The 9,681-nt window shown below is 37.9% G+C and overlaps 1 protein-coding gene across 1 annotated transcript; it reads right to left on the bottom strand.

Moving 5' to 3' along the window:
• Positions 1–299: 299 nt before the first annotated feature.
• On the bottom strand, positions 300–1,810 carry cxcl18b (chemokine (C-X-C motif) ligand 18b). Its single transcript, XM_087784821.1, has 4 exons — positions 1,703–1,810; positions 1,520–1,640; positions 1,356–1,451; positions 300–591 (listed from the first exon to the last, which is right to left on the bottom strand). The coding sequence occupies exons 1-4, from the start codon at positions 1,767–1,769 to the stop codon at positions 528–530; spliced, it is 348 nt and encodes a 115-aa protein (XP_087640947.1). The 5' UTR covers positions 1,770–1,810; the 3' UTR covers positions 300–527.
• Between the last annotated feature and the right edge of the window lie 7,871 nt (positions 1,811–9,681).

The raw sequence follows: 9,681 nt of genomic DNA, 5'->3' as shown, positions 1-9,681 counted from the left end.
TGTCTTGAGACAGTGGAATGTTGATTGTGAATGTGTATTCAAACATTTAAGCTCTAAGATAAAGCCAGTAATTTATACTTTATATTTTGATGATCTTTTAGCGTTAATTTAAGTATGGCGTATACGTATAGTGTATAATAATTTTTAATCTAACAGCAAGGACGTTGGTGTTCACCAAATGGCTTTCTGGTACAAGGTGTCGATCATTTGTTTAACCGACTCGCTCAACAGAAAACGACTCATACCAATGAATGAGTCGAGTCAGTCTAAACTTCATGGAGATCAACGACAGAGTCAAGTGTTGTTAAAAAAAAACAACTCTTTATTTCCTTTGTGAGAATAAAAACAATAAATAATTTCATAAATAAAATACTTGTTAAGACTCAGGATTTTCTGACACAGACTTGCTGCGTTTACAAGGAATCATGTGACTTTAGTGCATTCAGACTCCACCCCCCCCCCTCCCGCTGAGCTCTCTTCTTCACGAGCCCCGGGAGATCTTCAGCCAGGTATCTCCTCCTCCTTCTCTACTTTGTCTCCGACTTCCTCTTTTTCAGGCACTCGATCTTTCGGGTCTCGTTTTTATTTATCCTTCACAGAGAGAGGGGGAGACAAGAATCTGGGATTAGTCCAGTGGACTAACAGAAAACATCTGGAGGGAGTCAAGTGTGATGAGAGCCAAACAGATGCGCAGAGAAGTGGAGTTTGTTTCTGGGAAGTGATGCAAGTTCGCTTCGGATGGAGGGCTAAATTTGGTTTGCGCTTTAAGGTCTAAAATGTTCTTTAGAGAATAAACATAATAAATAATGAATTCAAAGTCAAATAAATAAGTGAACACATTGCATCAGCTGTTGGTGTCTAGAAAACAGTGTTTATTATGTCGCTTTTATGGCTAATTATAAACAAAATATTATTGATTTTAAGGAAATGTTGATAAATATTGTACAAATAGATTGTTTGGTTGGATATTATGTAAATACTTTTAATGACAGAAGCACATCTGCACTATCAGATTGTTTGAGAAATATTTCTATTTGTTATTTTTTTATATTAGTTTTGAAGTTGACGATGTAAAACAGCTAAATATTAGTAAATTAAAGATGAATTTAAATACTTTTTTCAACTATAAAACATGAATTAAGTTTCCTTTCCAGTAATTATGTTAGCAATGAGCACATTCCTTTATTTATTGTTTCTCAAGTTTGTTTTTAAGCAGATAATCGAGCAGCTCTAACAGATTAAACTTTTCAAATTATTTTTAAATGACTTAAATACTGTCTGAAAAAAACTTCTTTCTAAGAAAATGCACAAAAGCATATGTTTTTAATCATGATGAGAAAGAGCGTGACAAGTACCTGTGCTCCCAGCACCTCAAGAAGGCAATGGCCATCTTCCCGTTCATCTTCAGGCAGAGCTGAGCAGTGGAGTTGTCGCGACCAACCATCGTCACTCTGGAGAGCAAAGATGAAAACCTTTAGCATCCAAAACTTGCAAAAAAAACCATTCATTTTTTTCTTACATGAGCTCAGTTTTGTCGCAGCCGGGACGCTTTTCCACCACGTGGAAGTCTGACATGTTCCCTTTGACGGTTCCATACATGTTGACTTTCTCGCACACGCAGCGACCCATGATGTCGGTGGCTGCAGAACAAAAGCAAAATCAGACCCGGAACTGCAGGAAAGCAGCATCTTTTAAAACTCACCCTGAAAGATCTGCGTGCAAAAAGAAGCTACGACCAGCAGCAGCAGAGCGAGGCGGAGGTGAGCCATGACAAGTCAGCAACAAGTCCTTGGAGGAGAAGTGAAAAGCAGCTGCCATCCTTCCCTTTTTATGTGAGCGTTTCCAGGGCCTTCCCCCCTCCACTCCGCTGCTTCCCGTCATTACTCCGAGCAGCATTCTTTGGAATTTCCAGACTGGAATGTGTCCAACTCACGAGAAGGGAAAGTGTTTCGAGGCGAAAATGAACATGTCTCAGCGTGTTTCACGAATCTAAGTGTTACTTCTTAATATGGTCACATCCTCCCTCCATCTTTGTTCGAGTTCAATTGTCCACGATAACCCTGAGCAGCACCATCACTCGACATGTTGCAGCAAAACATTTCAACCAGTCATTTGGTTATTTTTTACCAACCACATAATACACAAATAATAATAAATCCAAATACTGATGGATTTGGATTTATTATTATTTGTGTAAGTAAGTAATTTTTATTTGTATAGCGCTTTTCCAGACCAGGGTCACAAAGCGCTTAATCAACAATATTCAATAAAGTATATACTTTAAAGGTCAAGATAAAACTGATAACACAACAGGAGTTCCAGAAAATCAAGGAAAAGCCTGAACAAATAAAAACATCTTAAGATGTTTCTTGAAGGAGTCAGTAGATCCATCAAGCGCAAAGAGAGAGAAGATCGTTCCACAGCTTAGGAGCAACAGTCTGGAAGGATTTCTCTCCTCTGGTCCTGAACCGTGTTCAGGAACCATCAGTAGATTCTGATCCACAGACCTCAGAGCCCAAGCTGGGGTGCAAGGCTGGATCAGATCAGTGATGGAAGGTCTGACCATGAATAGATCTGAAAGTAACAACCAGAATTTTAAAGTTGATCCTGAAAGAAACTGGAAGCCAGTGAAGAGTTTTAAGGATCGGAGAAATGTGAGTTCTTCTACTAGAGCGGCTCAGAATTCTCGCTGCAGAGTTCTGAATCAACTGCAGGCGAGACAGATCCTTCTTGTTAAGACATGAAAATAAACTGTTGCTGCCATCTTTAAAAGATCTCTTTTGAAAATGAACAAGACATTCAACCTGGTTAAGTGAAAGGTGTGTCATTCTTGTAAGTCTTCGTGCCTGTGGGCTCGTGACGTTCCCTCAAAACCCTCCAAGATATTTGTCCAACCTGCTGCAGCGTGACATCAATAAACCACATGTTGTTCCACAGGAGCCGGTGTTGTTTCCTGTAAGCCACATTTGACACACTAACACACTGAGAACTCTCACAACTATAGAATGTAGCTGCCCGATACATAGTCATAGGAAACATTCTGAAACGATAAACACATGTTTCTTCCGTGTCTTTTTTTCATCAACTCCCGAAAGACTCTGGCGGTTCAAGCCGGGACAAGAATCCTCTGGAGGGTTTCCCACACTGAGGGACTAATGATCACGCAGTTGTTGAGCAAGACACGACTGAATCATGTTCCTCGACGCAGCAGCGGAAATGCATTTTGAGTTGGATTAAAGATATTAAGCAGAAGTTAAGTTGGTCACAGGATGTTGGTCGCCCTTTTGACACTCGTCCTGTGGCTAACAGTGAAACTAGCATGTTGTCCAGTTTCAAAAAATGTAGCTTCAGATGAAGTATTCATTTAAGTGTGTTTTTAATAGATGTGTGACTCTATTGTTCTCATCTGTTTGTGCAAAACTCTTTTCATTGAAATATTAACATTAGAAAAGTATCTTAAGCCCCGCCCACTGTAAACGCTTAAATATTGTTGACCATAACCACACCCACTCTGCTGTGATTGGTTAAGCATTGAGGTGTGTCATCTCGAGTCATCAATCTCAGAAGTCTCCCCCTCGAAGGGACTTGTTGTATAAACAAAGCGTGATTACCGCTGGCTGGAGGAGGAGTGAAGCCATTAATAAGGTAATAATTGACTCTGCTCTCGTAACCTCTTGTTTGCTCAGATTTCGGACGGTTGAGAACTTAAAGTAATAACTTCAGAGCCAGGATGAGAGACTTACTGCATCTTATTTCTACGTTTCAAACATGGGAGTCAGGAGAGTTGGACGTTCACATTAGTTGACCTTTAAAAGCAAAACTTTGTTTTAGTTTGACTGGCAGGATCCTGTCAAACGCATGATTGAGTGACTGCACTGACAAAATGTATATGGGTGACTCTGGCATGAAAATAAACTCAAGTAAACCACCTCGCTAACAGCATCCAGGCAATGTACGATATGGTTCTCAATACTTATTCTATGTCCTCATTAAAACAGCAGCGTGACAAGAGCTATAAATCTGTTATTCGCTGGGCAGTATATAGACGATGGTAAAAAACTCTTCATCATTACTGCACAACAAATTCATCATCATTGAAGTTTCCTATGGTGAGCACAACAATTTGATTAATTGTGTATTGTTCTTAAACAAGCTATACATTTTTAAATGAATTTTTACTAAATATATCAACATTTACAGTAAAGACTGTAAAAAGTCAGAAAACCCGGCATTACAAATCTATCCCAGCTAGCATACCTCCACCTCGTATGATCCCTCCTGGGAGTGCCATTGTTCTAACAACTCTATTGGAGGTAAACACATTCTTGAAAAGCAACAGAGAGGTCAACTGTAAGAAGATTTACTGACACCGATGAATGAACTCCGCTTCAATGGAGTATGGTGCCTGTTGGATCTTCTCATTAGTGTGTTGTGAGGTCAAAAAGAACAAATAGATCATAGTTGTGTGACGACGGAAAGTCATCTCTGGGCTGCAGAACTTATTGTTGTGTAACGCTTTAAAATAAGGAACACATTTTATCATTAATAAGCTATTTATTCATGTGATGTTTAACAGCAAATGATCCACTTATTAATGACATACAGACACTAATTTACAACTAAATTCTACACTTAACCCTTATTATCTGAGGGTCAAGGTGACCCACCCTTAACCCTGGGTTAATAGAAAGATATTAAGGAGTTCACGCTGAACAACACTTTCATTTCTGATTATTAACAGGAAAGAAAGTAGCAATTAAAGTTGAGCTTTGGTGAAAACCTGCTTCTCTCCATTTACCCATCATTAGGTGTAAGTAGCATGAAAACATTTTTTTTCACTATTATTAATATCCTTTGTTTAAGAAAAAAAAAGAAAGTAACAGTATGCTAGTATTAGCAAAGCATCCTAATAGTTCCGTTACTACTTAGATCATTTATTTTCCCCCAGTATAAAACAGCTGATAAGTGTTAACATTGTTGACGTTAACTGTTGAATACTTGAGTATTCCTACTTTAGAATATGGATTTATACATTTATATTACAATGACAAAGTTTTAATGTTTTATTGTGTACGAAGAATATTTTTTGTGCTCTTCCTGATTTGTTTTCTACAGATTGTTAATCTCAAAGGAGTTTTTATTTAGATTCCATTAAAATGGGTTTAAAGGGGAAGTAGACACGCGAGTGATGTGAAAGAATAAAAAGATGAATGTTGTAATGACTTTGAGTAAACATTTACATTTCTGGGGGAAAAGAGTCCCGCAACAGTCCTGAGAAACCATAAATCTGGTCCATCTGTTCCGGACTATGATGTCGGAAGAAACAGCAACTTTGGTTATATTCTTTTTTTACTTTTAAATATCCATGAGAAAAACAACAGAGCTGAAAGAAAAGGATGGTAAGAACAAAAACACAGAGAAAAATTAATGCAAACTAACATGCAAGGTTTACTGGAAGATTTATGCTTTTTTTTTAACTTAAGTAGTCGTTGGGTCGAGGCCAAGTTGCAAGTGAAACTATGATGACTCAGGAGGATGAGCAGCTCCAGAGAGTGTGTGTGCAGATGAGTGTGTGTGTGTTTCGTTACTTGGTACAGTTGGTGGAGGTTTAATCTTGGCGTGATTTTCGGTAAATGGAATTACAAAAACAACCAGATTACAGCCACAGGAATTCTGTATTAACCCTTTGACGGACCACACTTCCTGTTTCAGGAGTGACTCCATCATTGAGGACTCGCCGGCTGCTCGTAAAAGATGTGGAATAGAAAGAAAGAGATATTAGCAGTTGTCATTTTAGTCAAGTAGCATCTGATCCCGCTTGAAGTTTCGAATCAAAAACACCTATATATTATTAGTTGATGCAGAGTGAATAGGATTTCCAACAGTTACGTTTGACGTCATTGTTTTGCTCCTTAATGGTTAAATTTTTGGGAAACATCTAACAAAAAAGAATGTGAAAGCTTTGAGGCCCTCAGGAGGAGATGAGGTCAGGAGCAGAGTCTTCACAACAGTTCCGACATCTGGTCAGGCCACACATGGACTTTTGCTTTCAGAATGACGATTTTCCCACATGAGAAGGACTGTTGAGCTTCAGAGGAGCAGTGGAGAAAAATGTTCTCCCTCTTCTCGTTGTTTTGTTTCTTCGATCAGAATTAAGTGTTTACACTCCGCCGTGGTCCGAGGTTGTGTAACTTCACAATCTGTTTCTCATCACGAAGAACTGCAAACCTGGCTGTAGCTTTTACGAAGGAAAGTTGATATCTTCTGCCCCGCGTCAGGATGTTCGAGCAAAATCTGTTAAGGCAGTGCTTTCTTTTCCAGCTCTAGTTACATGTGATGCAGCAGGAGAAATGAAAGCAAAGAGAGGAATTTGCCATTAATAATCTTTGCAGATGGCACCCCCCCAAAAAACACACACACACTGGACTGACAAGTTCTGCCTGGTTTCTTGGAGCCAAGCAGGCTTCAGTCAAAAGGAAACCGAAAGTTAAACAGAACAGAAAAACAAACTCCTCTGTGAGGGGATGAAAGAAAGAGAAGAATCAAGTTCTTTTGCACATCTTTTGTTTTGCTACTTTTGTACTGTTACACAGCCATGTTTGTTTAGTCGATTTAATTGTGTCAGACTTGAGACTGAAATATTATGACAGTGTTATGGCCACTCAAATATTTTTTATTTTATTACAAGATTAAACTCCTACAAAATACTTTATAACAAGATTGAGGTTTTACACAATGCTTGGAATACGATATTAAAGTCGTACAAAATACTTTATTGTCAGATTTTTTCAGATTTCATATTTTCTCATTTATAATGAGATTAAAATCATATAAAATGTATTCATTAAGACATTAAAGTCATACAAAACGGAGATACTCTATATATATTTTTATATTAAAACGACTTACAGTAAATCTCGTAATAAAATATTTTTGTACCACTATAATCTCGTAACAGTATTTGGTACAACATTTATGGTCATGAATGTATTTTATACGACTTTAATCTTGTAATAAAATAAAAGTCTTTGGATGGCCATAATACTCATAAAATATAGCAATTTTAAAATCTTTTTTTTTTTTTTGGTTTCTTTTTGTCTTTTTGGCAAAGTTTGGAGTCAAATGATTGGTCAATTGTTGATTTGTCAAACACATTTACTTTACCACTTATTAGTAATTTTTTGACAAAGAATTTCAATTAATATTTCTTTGCATTTATTTGTTCTGTGTTTGCTCGTGTCTATTTTTTTTAAATTCACGTACAGACACCAGCGGTTTATTTTGAAACCATTATAAACAGACATAATGTTTTATATTACTTTGAAAAAAAGGAAAAAAAAAGGGAACAAAGGTCAAAAAAGGGAACCTAATACAAAATTCTTCCATGTTTATTCAATGTATCAGTTTGTTGAGCCAAATCTTTTAACATTTGTTTCTACATTTTGTTTACAAAGTTTCCCTCATGCAATTTTTCAGTAGTGTGGAAGTTGCGACATAAATACACATACATCTCAGAACATCTTCATGTGTTCTGACAAAATTCTGAGATTATTTTCATCTACATTTCATTTGTTTATGCTCACATCTCACCGTAAACTTGTTGTAAAGACAGGTTGTAAAATATTTCAAGATTTATTTACATGCAAAAAGACCTGGCCAGAGTGACCATAATGTAACAGTTATTTAACACCTTTGTTAAAAACATCAGTTATCCTGCGCAGGATCAAAGTGCTTCATTTATGATGGCAACTCGACTTCACATTTCCAGTTCAGTTCACCGGTGCGACCAATGATGGCGTCTGCTTGTTTGGAATCAATGGCAGCTTCACACCAGACCAGCGAACTGGGAACTGAGCACCTCAGGCTCCAGGAGACTTCTGCTGACCGGGTCGTGGACGGGCCCGTCGGTGAGGGTGAAGGACACATCCGAAACTTCCACGGGAATCCAGGGAGCATAGGTTTGTAGGGTAGAAGCCCTGGGACACGTGCGGATCATCCAGCGGCGATGCCCCCGCAGTGGTCCGTGTCGAGGGTAGGGAGCCGGCTGAGACAGGCCTTTGATGGAGCTGATATAGTCTTGCAGGGAAGACTTTGGGTCGCCGTCCTCCATGTCGCTCTCCTGCAGCTCACTAATGGTCGGGAGTCGATCCACCGCTGACATGAGACACCGTGGTTTCATCCTCACCCGACGTTCCTGTCAAGATGAAAGACAACGTCATTTTCAATTAAAAGCTTTAGGCAACCTGCAAGTGGCGTTTGTATGTTTTCCCTGTGCTCGAGTGGGTTTACTGCCCTGCTACAGGCGAGTGAGCTGTGAATTCTATCCACAATTAAATAGATGTATTCTTTTCATGTTATTTCTAACCCTTCTTTTCTTTGTTTTTCTTTTTCTTTTTAAACGTTTGCTCTAATAAGATCGCCTCACTACGTTTTCTTCTTATCTTTGAATCAGAAATCTTTGTTGAGTTGTAAACATAACATGAAAATTGTTGTGCAGCCAGTACAGAATAAAAGAATAAGATAAGATTACACTTTGGTTAAAAAACAGAACCAGGCACGAAGGCAGCCGTCCATTCTGATGAGTTTTATATATCTATATTTTTTATCAAACCATTTTTTTGTGAATTGAAGATTTTTGGTAATTCATTTGAAATTGTCCCACTTTCTAATTGTATCTTAAACACTAAAATGATCCATTTTAAGTAAGTAAGTAAGTCATTTGTTTGCTTTTCCAGACCAGGGTCACAAAGCGCTTAAACAATCAAAACAATACTCAAAAAAGTACATACTTTAAAGATCAAGATAATACTGAGAACAACACAGGACCATTGATTCAATATTGTTTGATATCCCTGAATGATTAGTTACATTCACATAAGAAAAACTGTCTGATGTGACTCATGTCTGTCTGTGCAAAAAACAAATGTTTTCATCAACTCTTAACTCACATGTTCACTGGAGTTGAATGAATCAGTTAATTGTGTTTGATTATGAGGACTCTGACACTGTGTCATTCCACAGTCAGATCAACAACCGAACTTCAATTAGAATCTATTATTCCGCACTGCCATGAACGCCACTTTCTAGAACTCAAGTGCTTCAATTACACACTTGGATACCTTACAGAGTGACGACTTTTCCCTGTTACTCATTCGTTTTTTTGTTTTTTTAATCAGCCTTTGACGGATGGGAAAATGTTTTATGAATAAAATAAACATTTAAAAACATTATAGAGACACACTTTGGGATTCTGACATGATTTTAAAATATCAACTAAAATTACAAGATGTTTCATGATATAAAGAAATAAAAATTCAGGAACAAATATGAGTTGTTGGAATGAAAAGGATACGAAGCAGAATGTCCAGCTGACGATCCTTGAAAGAACCCTTAGACTGTCAAGAAAATATATAAACTATTACTATTAAAATGTATTTAGATGTTTTAAATGTCATTATATTGTGTTCATTCAAAAAGTATGACTTGCAAAAACAATTAAGTGCATTAAGTGCTCTGTCCAGGAACTCACCAGATGGTCGAAGGCCTGGCGTCCCGTCGCTCCGAGGTTTCTGTGACCGGCCTGCTGAAGCACCGACATCAGTGTGAGGGAGTGGATAATCTGGTGATGCTTGTGTAACGCGTTAACACTGGGCTAAGTGAGCCAATTATAGCTGCGAGGAA

This window comes from Callionymus lyra, chromosome 1 (assembly GCF_982586985.1).
Source record: "Callionymus lyra chromosome 1, fCalLyr1.hap1.1, whole genome shotgun sequence".
Lineage (NCBI taxonomy): Eukaryota > Metazoa > Chordata > Actinopteri > Syngnathiformes > Callionymidae > Callionymus > Callionymus lyra.
This window is presented reverse-complemented; position numbering and strand designations above follow the sequence as displayed.